General features: G+C 36.1%; 1 protein-coding gene and 2 pseudogenes across 1 annotated transcript; 1 reads left to right on the forward strand and 2 right to left on the reverse strand.

Moving 5' to 3' along the window:
* Positions 1-3,626: 3,626 nt before the first annotated feature.
* Positions 3,627-6,757, forward strand: LOC122133920 (annotated as a pseudogene).
* Positions 6,758-7,268: 511 nt separating this feature from the next.
* On the reverse strand, positions 7,269-14,753 carry LOC109101463 (synaptotagmin-like protein 4). Its single transcript, XM_042770543.1, has 18 exons — positions 14,489-14,753; positions 12,661-12,798; positions 12,171-12,388; positions 11,904-12,011; positions 11,550-11,664; positions 10,872-11,006; positions 10,692-10,792; positions 10,488-10,583; positions 9,948-10,048; positions 9,765-9,866; positions 9,374-9,552; positions 9,097-9,187; positions 8,493-8,654; positions 8,280-8,388; positions 8,093-8,204; positions 7,807-8,012; positions 7,408-7,613; positions 7,269-7,283 (listed from the first exon to the last, which is right to left on the reverse strand). Exons 2-18 carry the CDS (start codon positions 12,774-12,776, stop codon positions 7,269-7,271), a joined length of 2,172 nt encoding a protein of 723 aa, XP_042626477.1. The 5' UTR covers positions 12,777-12,798; positions 14,489-14,753.
* A 948-nt stretch (positions 14,754-15,701) lies between these two features.
* LOC109101820 lies at positions 15,702-18,459 on the reverse strand (annotated as a pseudogene).
* Between the last annotated feature and the right edge of the window lie 1,183 nt (positions 18,460-19,642).

Consider the following 19,642-nt stretch of genomic DNA (forward strand, 5'->3'; position numbering starts at 1 on the left):
TGTACCGCAATGACGCCTACAACGAAATGCAATGTTATGAAATGTAATTGAAGGGAGGGACAACACAAAGAAGTGTTGACAGAACAATTATTGTTTTCACAATGGAAAACAAACTAATGGTATCTGCCTAACAATTGTGCATTGAGTAAATTTCCCACGCAGGGGTCTGAGGTGGCAAAAGTATTCTCTGCTGCATAGCAGGGAAGTCTTTGAAGTACGGTGTACATCAGTTATTTCAAGGTCTTGTATTTTTTTGACCGATTGCTACCTTTTTTTTCTACGTTACATAGTTACGCCAGTAGGCGGCGACCAGGGCTAAGCACGCACTAAACAACCGTCTAGTGAACAAATATTGACAGTGTACCGAATGGAAACACTACGAACACTTAACACAAGAATTATACTTCATACACAAAATATATTAACATGAGGCTTTACAAACACAGGACACATTTCACACACAACGAATGAACGACGTGAGCCACTGAACTCACATTTGAAGGTGTTTTTCTGTAGCGTAAGAAGTTGACAACATCTACGACCGCTCCCTCCGCGACTCGAGCCGGTAAACACGCCCCTTCCGCTACGTATCAGGGCACGTTGCGAACGTCGAGGGCAGCGTTCCACACTGTTTTTTGTTTTTTTCCGGTTCATAAGGGTTCGTCATACAGTTACACGAAATGCACCTTTGATTGCAGTTTTTCACTGTGAACACACTACCTACCATCTGATATATATATATATATTTGTTGAGTGATTAGATTATATATATTATATATATGATAGATATATTACGATATATATATTATATATTATTAAAATGTATATATATATCTATCCTATATATTATATATATACTATATATAATATATATATATTTGGTGTGTGTGTGTGTGGTGTGATGTGTGTGTGTGCTGTTCTGTGTGTTGAAATGAGGAAGCAATTTTTTTTTTTATCAAATGTAAATTCCTTATGCCTCCCAGTCAAACGTTTTTTGGTTAAATAAAACATTACTTACACTACCAATATACATATATTATATATATACTATATATATATGTACTATATATGATATATATATATATAGATATATATATATATATATATACTCTATATAATGTATAAGCATTAATGTAAATAGTATTTTGTATATATCGTACTATATATAATTTACATTTGTTCCAAAATAATAACTTCAATGGCAGTAACAATTTAAACCATATATATTTATTGTGAACTTTAAGATAATTATAGTGAGTGTGTGAGTTGTTTACCTTTTTAAACGCCCGTAAGCTCCCCATTAAAGACCAGGTCATATGATATTTTAAAGTGTCCTAATATTGGGTAGGAGTCCCCAACACCAGGTTTGATGCATGTATCTACGGTCAGGAGAAACATTGTAATATTCTTAGAATATACATTTAATATTAGAATCATTTTTTAATTATTTCGCATGGAACAATCACAGATTCATTTAGAATTTATCAAATGCGTGAATATGTGATTAGTAATGAGTGTTTCATTGTTTCAAACATCTTCAGTACTGCAGGATTAAGGATGTTTAAAATGTTTCGAAATGTATTCAATTCATTAAACTTTTTTCTTTTTTTCAAGTTTGAAGTTTCATGAATATATATATTTACCCTATAAATCGTTAAACTAATTTATTTGTCTTACCAACCCTGGTATATATTAGTTCTTTAATTATTCAATCTGGTTTTTATTGCTTTTGCTATTATGTAATACTTATCATCATTAGACCTTGTTTGTTTGGCCAGAGTTTCCAGAAAAACGATTATGAAGCAGCAGTGCCACCATCCGTCCAAGTGCTCATTACACAGAAGACTGAAGAAATTTTGTGCTGAGATTATACTGGTTGTTGAGACGCCAGTCGTTCGAAGGCTGCGTGGGATTCACATTCTTTTGGGACTATAACTCACTCTGTCAGAAATTAGTTATCCGAACGATTACTTTCGGTTATAGCCGAATATTAAGTAAAAACTGCATTTATAGTAATATTCCGCCTGACGTCCAATGCAATGAACAAATTTAATTTTAAATTGTTTGTTGAGTGTTGCATCATTTATCAGTCTCTGGGTGATTTTTTCACTGAGGGTAAGAGATCTTGATATATTCTCATGCTTTATGAAACTGCAGTCTTCACTGGAATTGAACAACGCAGGGTTTATTTTGTAGAGTACAGAATTGAAACTTTGTCGACTGGTGTTTCAGATGTGATTTTGTTTACCTTTGCACTGGAGTTACGGACTAAGATCTTAGTGGAGAAATTGAGATTTTATTAAATGTTTTTAAAAGAACGAATTGAATATAAAGACGTTCATAAATAATAGTATGCATGGCTACAAACTGACAGACCTGAGCAACTTTTAAACATTGTTTGGTAATACTGTGTTTAGTCGGTGCTCCTTTTCCCGCCAGCTGTGATTCCCAAAGCACCACTGTCATTCAATTGAGCCTAGTTAGTCTATTTGGCTAAATGAGCAGTTTTTACAAAACATAGACTTAAAGATACTTGTTTCATCCTTGTTCACTATTTGATGTATAATTTCCATGATGTTCTAAACAACAGTTTGTAATTATAAACCTATACCCAGTAAATGACTGACTGTGTGAGCTCACCATCTGTGTCAGAGCCCTAATTTAAACTACAAAATGAAGAACTTCACCTCTGTCGTCATTCTCTGGGTGGATTTTCCCACTGTGGGAGCCCAAACAAGCAAGCAAGAATAAATATCTTGCAATGTATATGCTATGCAAGGTGAATTGATTATTCAAAACAAATGGCTGTTCATAGGAGCTTGCATATTTATATAATTAAAAGAGCAATGAGGTTTGGTTTTCTGCACAGTTTCCAAATAGTTTGTGTAAATGAGAACATGTTCCACACACAAACAGGACAGCTGCATAATGTTTTCCAGGTATTGTAAAGCAGTGTGGGTATTGACAAATGTTGAGTCACAGTCTTGGTATGCTACAACTCTAGACTGTAGACAGCTGCAGTCAGTCTCTATGAGTAGGAATTCTACATTTATATATTTAAATGAATGTATTTAAAATCTGGCCATCTGCTGATGGCGATTCCTTGCCTAAAAACCAAGAATCTGGGTTAAGCTCCAGCATTCCCTGACCCTACATAAGACAAACGTTTTTGTAAATTGGATGGATATTTAAAATTAGATCCCTCTAGGCCTGGCAACATCTTTGCATACCGTTGTCTTATTTCCATTTCATTAGCTTAGATTCCAATCTCCTTTTGCTCAGACATGTCTCAGTTATTTTTTTTAAATAGTAAGAAATACTAGCCTCTATAAAATTATTTTTAAAGATCTTAATCCAGTAAACATGGACTTGAAAACCCTGACTTGGCTGGATCTTCAGTTTTCTGTGTGCTGAGAGCAGCACCTTTTGGCAAATGCGATTTTGGCATTGGTTAAAACAATTCTATCTTAGATTTGGCTGACGTTAATACAAACTGTACAGTATTGAACTTTGATTGTGTTTTTAAAGCTGCATTTAACAATCTTCTCAGTATATTTTTCCTGAAAGTATCCTTATTTTTTTAGGGAAAGCTCATGGTTATAAACTGAAGAGTTCCTCCAATGAGTATGTTAAGAGGTTTGTGTATGGTGAAACCAGAAAAACGTGTGAGAGGAAAAAAATGATGATGGTGGTTGTGCTGCTTGGAAACAAAAAACCAGGGTGGTTGGGGATCTTTTTTCTCTACTGCTGAGGCTGCAGGATACTATGATGCAGCTGATTTTTTGCTATGATGTGCCCGGCCAATATTTTGACTCAGGATGACTTTTTAGTAGACTTTTTTGAGATCAAAACTTCAGGCTTTATGTTTTTTCTTTTAGGCTCAGCGTCTTCTTACCATGACACCAATGAAGTTGTGGATGAGGACGAGATTTATTACACCCCCCAGTTGGACTGCAAACGTAAAAATACACAAACAAATTATACAGTATGACTTATTGCGAAATGCTACAGTTACTTAAAAAAAAAAAAAAACATTTTTCCATTTTTTGTCATCAGATCCGCAGTGGTGCCACATATTTAAGCTTACGTCCCATGGGGAAGTGTCCTGTTCTTCTCCCTCGAGGCGGGCACCACCGGGGCTCGCTCGGAACGCGCTGTTGCCTCTCCTGTGATCGAGGATATAAACGGCTGGGCCAAGCATCTGTGCAATGCATGCCCAACCGCCGCTGGTCTGGATCCGCTGTCTGTCGAAGTAAGTATACTTATAGGGTGTCACAATAATTGTCAGAGAAACTAGCTCTTTGATTCAGAAACATATATTAGGCAGCTGCTGCAGAATACTTGACAATCTATACTTACTTGAACCATGTGTTTATATTATGTCTGAATCTCAGAGATACGTTGCCATGTTCTGCCTCTGATTGACCACGGTATGTACAGTTGCACCCGTGGTTTTGTGGTAGACTCCAGGTGTGACTACAACTGCTATGAAGGCTACCAGATTGAGGGAGATCGCTACCGGATGTGCCAAGAAGAGGGAACGTGGAGCGGCACAGAACCGACGTGTGCAGGTACATTTGAAAAATGTAGTCATTCATTGATAGTTTGCAGATGCTATTATATCATTATTTCGGCCAGAGAGAAGATGCTGTAACAATGACTAAAAATTACATTGTTTTCAGATCATGACGCCCCCCCAAACTGAAATGTCCTTTGTCCAGAGTGAAAGTAGCAGAACCCAGGAAAAAAGTAACTGCTATGGTTTCATGGGAGCGTCCTGTTGCTAAAGATACCGCTGACAGAGCACTACAGTATGCGCATCACATTTTAGGAAAGCCTTCCAACTTCCTCTGTGTCAAAGAGGCAACTTGTAAACTGCATTTTTGTCATCCTTTATCAGGGTCTTGCGAAAATGGACCGGAGTCTGGATCCGACTTTCCTGAAGGAACACATGTAATTCGATATAAAGTCTCTGACCAGGCTCGCAACACAGCCACATGCAAATTTACAGTGCATGTTGAAGGTAAAGCTAGTATAAAATTTTGATTTGCTTCTGCTGGAAAGTGCTAAAGAGATACTTTACTCCAGAATGAAAACTGTGTCATCATTTACTCACGTTTATGTTGTTTTCGACTTTTATTGGACCCCACTGAACTTTCATTACATGGTCCAAAAGCACTGAGACATTTTTCAAAATATCTTCTTTTGCATTCCACAGAAAAATAAAGCCATGAGTAAATAATTACAGAATTTTCGTTTTTGGGTTATAATTTTTTATATTATTAAAATATTAATTAAGGTTTTATCTCCCTTCTCTACATCCAGTCAGCTGCACTTTCGTTGTACTATACAGTTGTATACTGTATATGTCTTAAACTGAAATGTTTTTTCCCCCTCAGTGAGGCGATGTCCAAAGCTAAAGCCGCCTATGCATGGCTATCTGATGTGCTCATCTGATGGCAATAATTATGGGGCTGTATGTGAGTACCATTGTGATCCTGGCTTCGAAAGGACAGGTTTTGCAACTCGCGTTTGTCAGCTCAACCGCAACTGGTCTGATGAAGCAGCTCGGTGTGTATGTGAGTATGTGCTTGAGGTTATGTGTATTTTTAATTGAAACTCATAAATTCTAATATCTTTCTCAAATTGTTGTTGTGAAACATTTGCTTTATCTTTTAGTGATGGACATAAAAACAGACGTCAGGTCTGCTGGTGCTCTGCTTGACCAGTTTTATGAAAAGAGAAGGCTTCTTGTTGTGGTCTACTCCAGAAAACGCTAACCAGAAGTACAGGCTTCAGAATATTATGCTACAGGTAATATAGATACTTCCTTCATAAAAGCAAAAATAATCTTAAGAAAGGAGAGTTACAGTCCCATTACGAAGCATAACTATATGACTGTGGGAATGTTCTGACACAGAAAGCTGAGTGTGGTCTGGATCTGCGACATGTGACAGTGATCGAGCTTTTAGGAACTCCACCTCGTGCAGTGGGCCGCATCAAACAACAACAACTAGAGCCTGAAGTCATAGAGGGACTTAGGTAACTTACGGAGTATCTACAGTAGTGTTTACATGATCAGTACTGTATATTTAACTGTTGTATTTAAGGTCTTGCGTGGAAGTCATACTGGCAGATGACAACGGCAATATTACAACAGTCAAGTCAACATGAAATTAACCATATTTACTTTTTTAATGTTTCCAATTGATAAAATCAAGCTTTCTCATTGTACTGTATATCAAATATCATGTGATGAAAACGGGATTTAATGCTGACTTTAAGTTCCAGTAGAGACATATTGACCAGGCTATTTTTTTTTTTTTTTAAAGCCACATGAAATTCTTGGACAAAATACTTTTATAAGGTTTTGCAATAACAGGGACTCTATACTGAAGGACAATGTTTTGTTGATTCTCTTCACTATGCATGTGTGTTTCCAATCTAAAAGTAGTAAATTATTGTTTGCATGTGTTTTTTGTTTGTATGTAACAGACAGGCACTGCATATATCTACAGCGTATTTCACCATGGTGCTGCTGGATGAGTATGGTGTGGATCGGGAGCGCTTTGTTACCCCCACCACCTCTGATGAGCTCTACTCATACGTAGACGAGTATCTCCTCACAGAGGAGGAGCTAGAGAGACTAGCGATTAACAGGGACTTCTGTGACTGACCTCGGTCTGATCAACTCCAGATCTGATGTTGTGGGTGGGAGTTTTTTTTATTTTTTATTATTATAGCGACAGGCACCTCAAGAGCCTGTTTTATAGAAAAAATATTATATAATGTGATATTGTTGCAGATATTAACGGAAAAATCACAGCTGGAAATGTGATTTAGTCTGGGACAGCTTTTAACCTGCAAGTGGAAAACTGCCAGGTGGGGTTGCACAAGATATACATATTCCTGAGCAAAATAATTTTAGCTATGTATAATTGAGTGCACAGCACACAATGTGGATTCTTAAAATATTTAATATTTATTAAATGCTGGTACTTTACTTTCGTGTAGCTCCTAAACAGAAGGTGCTCAAAACAGAGTAAATCAGCATTATGACATTAAACTACATTGTGTTTAAACGTGTACATTTTTCGGCCGTACATTAAGTGCACATTTTAAAACCAAAGTGTTTTCAACTAAAACCTTTAATGTCTCCAAACATTAATTTTTAAGAACAGCATTCAAATGATAAACATCAGTTCAACTGCAACATTTATAGAAAATAAATATAATTAACATATACACACTGCAACAGTTTCACATCATTATTTGTGAACTACCTTAAATGTTTAAAAATATAAAAGATGCATTAACCTAAAAAGACTTTAAAATATTACTGTGATGCATTAACGTTCTTATATTGCGCAGCTGTAACAGCAACATACAGATGTTGTGGAATGTTACCCCCCTGTCCTTATAATGGCTTTGGTGGGTGGGAGGGGGGGTATTGTGCAGCGTCCTTAATTGCCCTTTCCCATGGGACGAGCGCAGTGGAAGAGTGCCTTCTGCCCAAGAGTCGGGGTACTGCATCATCTTCTTCCACAGCAAGATCTCCTCCCCTGTGGAGTCTGCCACCCACTCTTCCTTTCCTTCCTTAATAGTCACTGTGCAAAAATAAGTTTAAAATGACTTGAATATCTTATCAGCCCCAGTTTTAAAAACATTAATAATATCAATAAAGCTTGACACATCTTCTGAATTTGGTGTCTGGAGTTAGTGAATCCAGTAATTAAATCAATGTTAAAGGCTTCTGAATTGATTTTAACTCAAAGGAATATGTAGCAGCAGATGCGCTTACCTCCTCCCAACTGAGGCGAACTCCTCCCAGGAAGTCGTTGCTGGACAGGGTCTCTCTGTCCCAGACAGTGAGCTCCAGACATACATCCTTCAGCTGCTCCAGACTCAGGTGGTTGTACACAAATGTGTGGTTGTAGTTTGGGTTCTTTGTCTTCTTCACAAGCGGAGTCTTCTTCTTTGAGGAAGACTTGCTCTTTGATGGCAGCAGATACCTGAAGGACAGAGTTAATAGTAGAAATAAACAAGGGCCTTTTAAAACAAAACAGATGTAATGAAATAGATGTTTGCAAACCCTTTCACAAAGGAATCACATGTGCCCTCAGCTTTCATGGCTGTCAAATTTTTGGCCTCTTTGATCAACACGTGCAGCTCAGCACCATCCGTGAGTTTGGTCTTTTTTTTTCCTTCATTAAAGAATAGAGGCATAATTTACTATGTTAAAGACATTTTATAGATGTGTAAATTGTGTTTTCCCTCACCTTTTCCATTAGAGTCCTCTGCATGTGTCTTATTTGCTGTGACATACTTCAGTGAAATCACCAGCTCTCCTTTGTACTGATCAAATGGAGATGCTGGCTGGGCAGCTGCCTATGAAGACAAATGAAAAATAAAAACTGTAATGGTACTACTAAACAAAACAACAACTTGAGTACAGTGGCATATTTATGTGGCATCAAAACATGTATATACACCTTTCCTCTAAGAGCCATGCACTCTTGATGTGCAGAGTCAATGTCATAGCTATCCATTGGTACCTCCACCTCACCCAGAAAGGCATTGTGGCCAAAACGGTCGTAGTGCCAAACTGAGAGTTGCAGTGTTCGAGTCATGAGCTGGGTGCGGCTGATGGAATACTAAAACAAACAAGCACAAGACAGGTTGTCAATATGAAATATATATTTAAGTAAGAGGTTACCATGTAGGAGCTTTGGCCAGTGTGTTTAGTCTGTTTGTATGAACTACGCATGTTGTTTGCTCTAGATTAAAATGGGGCAAGCATATGAACTAATATTTATCTGACTGTGACTCAGTGATATCAGTGTACTTATCTTCTCTGTCAATACCAAGCCCATTCGAAACCTGAAGTTAGTGTGCAGAGTTTTAATTACCAGACATAAAAGCGCAGCACTATATAATAGTGTTGCTATTATTACTCAATGGGATCAGTGTCTGATAGTATTTGTTGTTCCAAACCATGAAAAATTAGATATTTTGGGGAGTTTGATTTTGCTTAGAATCAATTTACTGAAAATTCTACTATTTATAAATAGGATCTTAAATTAATTAAAACTATACCTTCAGTGTTTCCTTAAAACTGGGGTTAATGTTCTGTTTGATTGAGGTTTTCTTCTTGCTCTTGTCTGGGAGGAGGTAAGCCTTGACATATCTGTGAAAAGGAATCAACCAATCGTGAGAGTTTAGCAGTGATTTTCTCTCTGTAATAGGGAAATCCAGTCGTATGATTCATGGGTGAAAAATTATTATTATTCTTGGAAGACAGTAAAGAACTTAAGACCCTCTCAAGAAACCACATGGAAATCACTTAGCATATGTTGTGTGGAGGCCCACTTACGGGTTGCACTTCTTTTTTGCTGCATCAGCATAAGCCAGTCCTTTACACTCATGGACCACAACAGACAGGCTCTGGCTCGGCTCATCATAGCTGAGAGAGAAGAGAATATCTCCACTAACTTCCACACGGTCGTAGTCTCCTGCTTCACTGTACACACTCATTGTACTACCAAGAGTGGCCTGTGGAATTAAATAATAATAACAGCTGCAAAGCATATTCATGTGTCTAATACTAAATTTTATTTAATTTGTGAATAAATTTAAACAAAAAATGTATATTTAAATACTGTTGTATTATTAGTAATAATTTATTTACAATTCAACCATTTGAATATTACTTCATTTTAATAATATTTTATTTTATTTTAATTAATAATATTAAGGTGGGTTACCCTTGAGTACCCTCCCAGACTTCCCGAACTATCACCGAATTTCTGCCTGTGTATATTCACCAAGTTATCAATATCTTCCTCTTCCTCCTCCTCCTCATCATCCTTATGAAATAAGTCAGACATTCAGAATAATACAGTGCAAGCTTGTTTGGAATAGTTTGAATTTGTTTGAAATTAACTCACAGCATTAAGGCCAGGAACTGACTGGCTTCTGTCTCCCATAGAGGGTGTAGCATTTTCTGTTCCATCTTTACTCAAGTCAAGTGTGGAGGCTGGTTTAATTTCTATGACAAAACAGTGTTTGCATCTTTAAAACCCAGAGTAAAATGATAATAATAATAAAATAAATGTATGTACACTTCCGTTCAAAAGTTTGGGGTCGGTAAGATTATGTATTGTTTTTGAAAAACAATTCTCTTATATTGACCAAGGCTGCATTACTTTGATCAAAAATATAGTCTCAAAACTGTAATTTTGTGAAATATGTCAATTCAAAATAATTTTATTCTATTTTAAAATGTCGCTTATTCCTGTGATGCAGTTGTGCTGATTAATATTTTGTGGAAAACTGTGATACATTTTCTCAGGATAATTTGAGAAATAGAAAGAACAGCTTTAGTTTGAAACAGAAATCTTTTGTAACATTATAAATGACTGAACGGTCGCTTTTGAACTTGATGATCCCAGACTTTTGAATAGTGTATTTTCCCAATATAATGTCACCTGATAGTTTGTGCACTCTTCTAACACTTTTCTTGAAAAGCCTATCCACATCACGCAATGAGTCAGAGCACGCATTCATGTGATGAATTAACGAGGCTAAATTGGAGAGATGATGGTGGAAAAAGCAAGATAATAGGTGACACATGAACAGAATTAGGACAGAAAAAAATATATGGCTAAACAGGGTGAACTATGAATTAACACTTACTGTCTCACTGGTAGATGGGCTTTCACTGTTAGCGGGGACCCTCAAAATGGACACTGCAGAGCCTGCTGGACTAGTCTTGGCTGTTGGTTCCTCTTTTCTAGGTGCAAATCAAGAGGCTTGCATCACAGTACTACATCATTAGTCATGGATTTCTGCGTCTCATACACAGATTTTACCTTTGCATTAGGGGGGTACTGTGGGATGATTCGGTCTCAGCAAGGCTGCTGCCCAGACTGGCTTTTTCTATTGATTCTGTGTCACTACGCTGTTGCACTCGCACATCAAGTCCCTCATAATTCTCAATGGGTGAGCTGAAAGAATGAGACGGATGAAGTATAGAGTGCTGGACAAAGATGTCAGCCTAATAAATCACATTAAACACCTGGAGGCTGGATAAATAGTACACTCTAAAATATAAATTTACTTTTATTACTCATCCAAACATCATTACAAACCTAACTGCATTTTTTTCCCCCAGTGAAACACAACAATGATAAGATCTCAAACAAACAGGTTGGACATTATTATCAAATGTATTTGCTTTTTTGTGTCTCGTAACCAAATACCATTAAGTCAAAATGGCACCTAGTGGGGCCTTGATAGCCTGTGAAGACTGTTGTTGTACAAAAATGTGAATTATATCAAAAATTATATACATGTATGTGTAGTGTATATAAAAAGGAATGAAATGTGAATTATCTAAAATGTTGGGTGAACTCTCTCTTTAACAAAAAATTGGGCCTGCGTGATGTTTAATAGAACAAAATGAAATTGTGACAATTAAAATGATAAAGAACATTACATTATTTTCATAGCAGAAACATGAGACTAAATAAGTGCTGATGATGACACACCTCTTATTTGCTAGTGCAATGTCTTTCAGTCTTGGCTTGGGCACAGGAACAGTTTGGCTGGAATTCAACTCAGCTCTGTTTAACAGCATTTCCCCAGCTGTCTCATGCTTTTTACCTAGAACAGAGAGATGCCATTTTTAAAAAGGGGAAGTAAGTGATGTATAATGATTAATCTTAAAACACTGCTAGCCATTTAACTCTAAAGTAAACAGGAGAATTATTCCTATGTCCTATTCTCTTGGTGAAAGCACACACACACACAAAAAAAAATCTACTTTCCACCCTTTATGAAAACAAAAATTTCAAGTTCACACTGCTTTATCAGACTGTCTGGCATCTGCTTCCTGTACTCACTCAGAGGCCTTTTCCTGAGGGAAACTCGGACTAAGTCGTGTCCAGGAGCTGTAGAATAGCGGTTAACCCTATCGTCATTAAACCAGTCACCAGTGCACATCTTCAGATCTCTGAAAGAAAAGAAAAGTTGAGTTTCTGTTGAACATTAACCTTTTCCATTAAGCAAGGGCCTCATTTTCCAGTCTAATGTGCCTCTTAACAATAGGGGTTTCTAAATGGACTGAGGCCAAAGAGAGGGAAGCTGGGAGGCATGGGGTACACACTCACATCTCTTTGGCACACACACGGTGCACATCCAAGATCCGTTGGGTCGAACAGATTGACATTTTCTGCAAACCTGATGTTTGCATACTCTGCACTGGCTACCGCTGCGGGTCAGAAGGCCCATAGGCTCCTGGCAGCGGCCACAGCTGCGCTCACTGTATTTCCCACTGCCACGTTTGCACCCTTTCTTTTTGATTTCCAGCAACTCAGCTTTCAGCTTCCTATGAGTACAAAAATTAGCTTTTATTCATTCCCCAGAATTTTTTGCCTGATAAACATCCTTTCCATGGTACGAAATAGAGTCTAATATGATACATGTTTTCAGGGTTTTTACTGCCCCCAAAATTTTTTTTAATGGTAGCATTAAAAAAAAAAAAATAAATAAATAGTGTAATGTGATGTGTAATGAAACTTGGTTATTTTTTTTTTTTTTTTTTATTTTTTTTTTATTATTAACATTTTATTTTATTAATTTATTAACAGTGACACTCACTTCACACGCAGCTCCTCCAAGCGTCTCAGCTCCTCATCTCGCCGAAGGACTTCTAGTATGAATTCTTGCTCTGACTCAGTCAGGAAGGATACGTTGATCTCCATGTTCTGCACCATCCTCAAGAGCCAAGCCCTGCTTCTAAGGAATATAAAAAACAAGCAAATGGCTCTGGATGCATTAAGTCAACAAAATATAATATATGTCAACACAAATGCAAATAACAGAAACCCGTAGAACCACATACAACCGCTTACTGAGTAACATAAATGTTGCTCACAGATAATAATAGAAGCTCACCCAACCAAGCAGAGGTCATTTGCTTTTCAGAGAAGACACTAACATATATAATGATTGTTACACAAATAAAGGAAGTCTTAATGTTTAAAAAAAGGGTAGAGATCTGGAGATAGGGCTGAACTGACAAATAAAGGGAGTGACCTTTCACAGTTCCTCCATGCAGTGTCTGTCAGTGTCAGTATGTCAGAGGCTCCTCATCACCTCCCTGCAGGAGCAGAGTAATTAAACAAGCACGAGGACACCCTGTGACATGCAGCTCCACATGCAAATTAGTTGGTTACCAATGGCTCGCAATGCCAATATCGCAGCAGGGAAGTAAATATATTCACTTCCCAGCATCTACAACATAAATCAAGTATAAGCATATTAGCAGTAATAAATCATTTAATAAATCAAGCCAAGCAAATGTACGTATTTTGCAAAAACATAGGTACGCCTGCTTATAAATGGGACAGCTTCTCACTGAAAGGACGAAAATGTTTTGACCAGAGAGCATGAGAACCTTGTTTTGATTTGTCGCTTGTAAAATTACGGACAGCATATCAATAAAAATTATGTTGTTTGAGAATAAATAACTAAAGGCCAGCAGAGCCTGGGAAAAGGGGCAGAGCACTGGAATGTCATCAGGAAAAGAGGAAAACAACATGCAGTCAGCGTATCACAAGTGTTACCGCCCTGTATGAGACACACAACCATGGGTGGAGGTCTTCAGCAAACCTTCTTCTTTTACTTTTTTTTACATTTACATTTAGTAATTTTGCAGACACTTTTATTCAAAGCGACTTACATAAAGCGATTCTTCTTAAAGAGGCAAACAGTCACAGGAGGTGCTTGTAATACCAAGTTTTAGAGAAAGAGAAGGAATAAATAGATTTTTTTTTTTTTATGATGAAGTCAAGTAGCTTCGATAGTCGATTAGCTTAATGAGGCATTTATGATGATTATTACTTAGTAGCATCCAAGAGCCTTGTAAAAGCCCTTTGAGATCAAATGGTGGTAAAAGTGTGAAAAAAAAAATAAAAAATCAATAACCTTCCATTAAGACTGGTTTGGTCTATATCCAAAACAAATGGACCTTCTGTGATAAACTTGTTCCTCATGTTTGAGGAAAACAGAAAGGATTAAAGTGAATGCCACAATGAATGCACTTTCTTCCAGCTACACTGATATAAGGATCTGTCCTGCTCTAACACATGGACAATAAACAACAACATTCAATTCACATTACTAAATTATCCAACATTACACATAAAAAGTTCAATATTGAACAGAAAAGTAACAGTTGACGTATAGGAAAATAAAAGGCAAAGCGTATAGGGAAATAAAATACAAATGTTTGCACACTTCAAGATCTTAAAAGAAAAGTGACTACATCGACGCATAATGACAACAACTGAGAAACTCGCGACTCGTTGTGTTTCACAGGGAAGCGTTATTCTAAACTAGAAATTTAAACGGTTTAGTACAGTTTGTCGTATGCCTAACATCTCTTAATAAAATCTCTTCGTATGTGCTTTAAATGTTTACTTACCAATAGCGCAGGATTTCCCCACACTTTTTCTCTCGTTCACTTCTTCCTGCGAGCTCACTGACTTCCAGCTTCGCCAAATAAACGTCGTCCCGGAACAAACGGAAACTTTTCAGTCTCCTAAGCTCGCGTCAAACACCGTGCAACAGGTGCGCGTCCACGATGCGCGCAGACGTCACCGTTTCCTCCATGGAATGGAGGTCAAATAGACAAAAATCAAATGCTGCTTTTTGGTCCTCAGTGTTTTAAGATTTGAATTGACGTGAAGCTTGGAGAACATCTTAAAATTTTGTCAAAAACAAAATAAAAGACGTTGCGTAGAATTTCTCTTTTGAAACATGCACTGGAAAGCGCTGTAGCAATGACAAAGAAACTTTTGTATATATGCAAAGCTGTTTTGGTTTTTGATTAACAAAAAGAAAAAAAAAAAGAAAAAAATATTCAACCGTGGCCCGGGTACAAACATACGGCTACCGTCCAAACGTTTGTGATCAGTGAGATTATTTTTTGTTATTATTATTATTATTAATAATAATAATAAAAATTATTATATATATATATATATATATATATATATATATATATATATATATATATATATATATATATATAGATATTCATATTTTTATTTAACAAGGATGCATTAAACTGATCAAAAGTGACAGTAAATACATTTATGTTACAAAATATTTCTGTGCTATATAAATGCTGTTCTTTTGAAATTTCTATTCATGAAAGTCTCCCGAAAATAAATTGTTTCATGATTTCCACAACAAAAATGTGCAACACAACTTCTAAGAAATGTTTCTTGAGCACCAAATCAGCACATTACAATGATTTCTGAAGGATCATGAGACTGGATGGCCACTAAAAATTCAGCCATTACTGTTTTTAAATGTATTTTGATCAAATCAGTTCAGCCTTGGTGAGCATAAAATACTTTTTTTCAAAAACATAAATAATAATAATAATAATAATAATAATAATAATTTAAATGGTAGTGTATATCATATAATAAATATTGATGGTTAGTTGTAAGATAATTGATGTTGCTCTTCATCTATCATTAGAGATAAAGTGAACTAATCTTCGCTGCTATCTTCCACAAATAAGTGTTCAGGGTTTGTAAGTGAAAAGTAACCAAAACCACAGCCAGATTTTTAATTACTTTAATTACTGTAGTATTTTTAATTTTTTTTAATTACTACAAAACACTAAAATCATTTTCCATTTCAAACACAAAAACAAAAAATGTGGAAAATTCAGCAATTAGAGGGTAAAACCTAGAGCTAATTATAGACAGGGGGCATAATTAGAACAACTTTATACATTATTGTTTTTTTTTCCAGAACTACATGACTAATATGTGGTGCGTATGTCTTAACATGCTCTATGTGCTTGATATTTGTCTTCCATTTGCTTCCAGTGATGTCTAATAAAAGTGCACATATTCCTGGGCCAGGTCTGAAGCCCAGGCAGTCCATTCTTGCATATCTCTCTGGATTCTTAGAGAACATTCTTTTATAGAAGAGCCTTTTTCAACATCTATAGCAGATGAATGTTTAGGTGGTTCATGATGCAAAGGTGTTGTGACATTTTGATGAATATGCAGTATTCCACCAGTGTCTCTCTTTAGTAGACGACATGCCTGCCATCCCTCCTCTGAACTTGGTATGAGGCCCAAATTCACTCGATCAGCAAGATCACTCAATGGAAGCTAAAAAAAAGGATGTCCAAAAGTGTATTAATTCAACTGACCAGTTGTGCAAAAATCAAAATGACATCAAAAAATCAAAATCAAAGTGTTTATTATTAAAACAAGAACACATATCTGCCAATGGAGTCAAAAAAATCAACTGATATTCAAAGGGAAAACAAATTTTCTGATACCACTGGCACATGTTTTAGGCATAACTTCACTTAATTTTGTTAAATTTCACAGAAAACAAGACTTCATATTTTCATTTTGCATCTCAAGTAAATGTTTCTAGATTTAAGGATGTTTAAATGTTTGAACTGGTAAATTCAATTACTGAGGAAGGTATTTATTTTATTCCAGAATATGCTAGATTTAATGCAGAATTTATGATTTTCTGCTCTGATTTATAGCTGCGTTTTAAGACCTTAATTTGTGGAAGAGCAAAGACCTAGAGAAACCCTGATTTGGAAATGTTCACATAATGAGAAAATTATCTTTACCCAATGAGCTGATTATCATCCACAACATTTTTTTTTTTCTCTCTGAAATACTAGTAAGTGAACTTAAGATAATGTCAGTCAGCACTACTGTATCCTGACCTGTCTGTTGTCTTCCTAATGGACAGTGCAGCAGTGTGTCACACCACTGATCTGCAGATTTCTCTGTAGGGCTTCTACTGCTTCTGGTTTCCATTCACATGCATGCACATGAGCAGCCTTAGCGTGTACAAGATATGGAAGAGTGAAGTAGCCAATGCCTGGACAGTGAAGCAAAAAATGATCATACATCTTGGGTGATAAAACCAGTCCAACTCTGAAATGGTAAACACACAGCACTGCTTTTACCTGCGTATAAATCAACCACAGTCTCTCCACTGCAGTCAAAGGAGGCTATTCTGAGCTTCTCTGTGATATTCCCAGAGCAGAACATGCACTTGGCGACATCAAACTCATACCTGAAATTTCAGCCAGACAGATTAATTCATGTTAATATTTGTTTAATATTAATATTAAGTTATTTTTTCCCCCTCAAATAACATGGCAGCTTATGAATTACCTAATGTGGTTATCACTGTGTGTTATATAGCTGCTGTCTCCTAAAAGCACTGTCACTATAGGTGTGCGATATTCATCCTGGGAGATGTTTTTTCATTTGTGCTATACGTTTCACTCCCAGTGTCAAGGCAAGTGCAGTCCAGAATTCAGATTCAGAAGATATATTGTGATATTATGAGTAACTATGAGATATTATTCTAGGATAAATTACATCTTAATAAAGGATATACAATCTAATTACTTTATATACAAAATTTGACCTAGAGAGGGTCTCAGATTCATTAATACCCACCAAAATCTTTCCACGTTGCATGAGAGAAGAATCCATCGGCTAGGAATGTCTCTCTCCAGATCCTTACTCCATGTTTCTCCTTTACATTCTTTGAATTGGGTGCAAATATATATCTTTAATAATTATGAATACTCACCTGGATATCAACAATTTCACAAAAGCTGTTCCGTGCGACATGTTTCATTAGTGCCACTAGATCAAGCTTTTCTGGAACAGATGCTACGACTGGAGGGGTTACAGTCCCATCTGAGTGTTTCTGTGCACAGTACTTGCGGTCCAGAACACCTTGTGACAGTAAGTATTTTTCTGCAAAACAGTTATACATAGTAATACACCAGCAAGTGCCCAAATGCAGAAACATGTAAAACCATTCAAGTTAACTAGTTTTAACATGACAGCAACTTTTTTTCTTATTTTTACCCACCTTTCATGGAACATTTCAGTATTAAGATAAAAGATACTTTGTGTTGATAATTCTAAATCATTCACACTCAAGAGGACGTTATCTAATAACTGGCCAACTAACACTTTTTAAGAGATCTATTTTGGAATATTAGAGGAATATTAAAACATTTAAATGTAAAAAAAAAAAAAAAAATAAAAATCATCAACAGATTGCTTACATAAATTAAACCTATTAAATTTACGAAAATCCAGGAAATTATGCCACACAGATTTAAATACCAACTATTTGTATGTATCCTACCTGTACAGTGTTTCATGTTTACTTTTTGAACCTACACAGGAAAAACGTACTTGAACGAGCTTTCGAGTAATATAGTTCCTAGTCGTTTCCGAGTTCCTAGTAGGAATATTATCAGTGTTGCACTAGTAGAGCGCCTGGAAATGCTGGAAATAGGAAATAGTTCGCTGTGATCATATGAGAAACATGTTATTATAAAGTTCTGTGTGTATCTGTTCATTTTTTATATACGTTGTAATTATAATAATAATACTTGTAATAACAATAATGTAAGAATGCTGTCTTTTTTCGAGTCATCATCCAGCGAAACGGTAGATGGCAGAATACTTGGATTTTACCGCGAAAAACATCCGCGTGGTGGTGAAGAAATACAGCACGCCCAATCATAGTAAACACAGCTGTCCCACGTGACATTATAAACAGTTCTGAAAACAAGCAAGGTAAGATATCTGCAGATGATAAAGAAATTTATACATCCGCTATACCGTACCCTTTTACAAATTTACAGAGGTTTAATTCTGATAGCGTTGATTTAAAATTATTATTTTTTTCTGCAATCTTCAGCGTTATATCAGTTGGGAAAAGATTCTGAGTACAATTTATTGTAGGAGACACGTCTTTAATTCAACTTCAGTTGTCACATTGTGTGTTTACATGTAACGGCGTTACATAATTTAATTACAAAATAAATTTAACTGTGATCATTTACAGTTACTGAGAAAAAAAAAAAAGTGGAATTAAGTTAGTTACTTATGAAAATGTTAACTATTACAAAGGGGGTTACATCTGAATATTTACACACACACACACACACTTCTTTCCCGAATTGCAAAAACTGCTGTAAAATGTGTGACTCCAGTGTTTCAGGAGTTTAGTGCAGAGAATAGTACACATGCTTATTTAATAACTGTTGTATTTCATATTTGGGTTTATGCATATGCTTTATTTCTTAAGATTTAAGAAATAAAGCATATGCCCAATAGCCATTGTTAGTTGGCAGTATTTCCTTGTCATATGGTTATGCTTTGATTGTAATCTTAATACAAGAATGAAGGGAATGGAATGAAAGTCTGATAGTAATCAGTGTTTAGTAGGCTACTACTGTTAGGTTAACCCTTCCCTGTTTGATAAATAGTTTGAAATCAGTCGTTAGAAATGTAGAAAAGTAATCAAATGTAATCAGTTACATGCTTAATAAAGTAACTGAATAGTTACAATACTTATTGCATTTTAAATAGTGTAACTTGCATTCTGTAACCTATTATTACATTTCCAAAGTAACCTTCCCAAACACTGCTCGTCACAATAGCCCTGGTCTCCCTTATATATTAATCAAATGACAGTGCTAGTAATTGTCACCTGTGCTTTACACACTTTGTTTTACTAGATGTCAGCGAACAGTTGTGTG

This window comes from Cyprinus carpio, chromosome A14 (genome assembly GCF_018340385.1).
Source record: "Cyprinus carpio isolate SPL01 chromosome A14, ASM1834038v1, whole genome shotgun sequence".
Lineage (NCBI taxonomy): Eukaryota > Metazoa > Chordata > Actinopteri > Cypriniformes > Cyprinidae > Cyprinus > Cyprinus carpio.

Coding starts and splice junctions, on each gene's coding strand:
- LOC109101463 (XM_042770543.1), bottom strand. CDS start 12,776: ATGGTGCAGAACATGGAGATCAACGTATCCTTCCTGACTGAGTCAGAG. Junction 11,665..11,903: donor CCTCAGGAAAAGGCCTCTGA/GTGAGTACAGGA, acceptor TCTCTGTTCTAG/GTAAAAAGCATGAGACAGCT. Junction 10,584..10,691: donor ATCTACCAGTGAGACAGTAA/GTGTTAATTCAT, acceptor TCTCCAATTTAG/CCTCGTTAATTCATCACATG.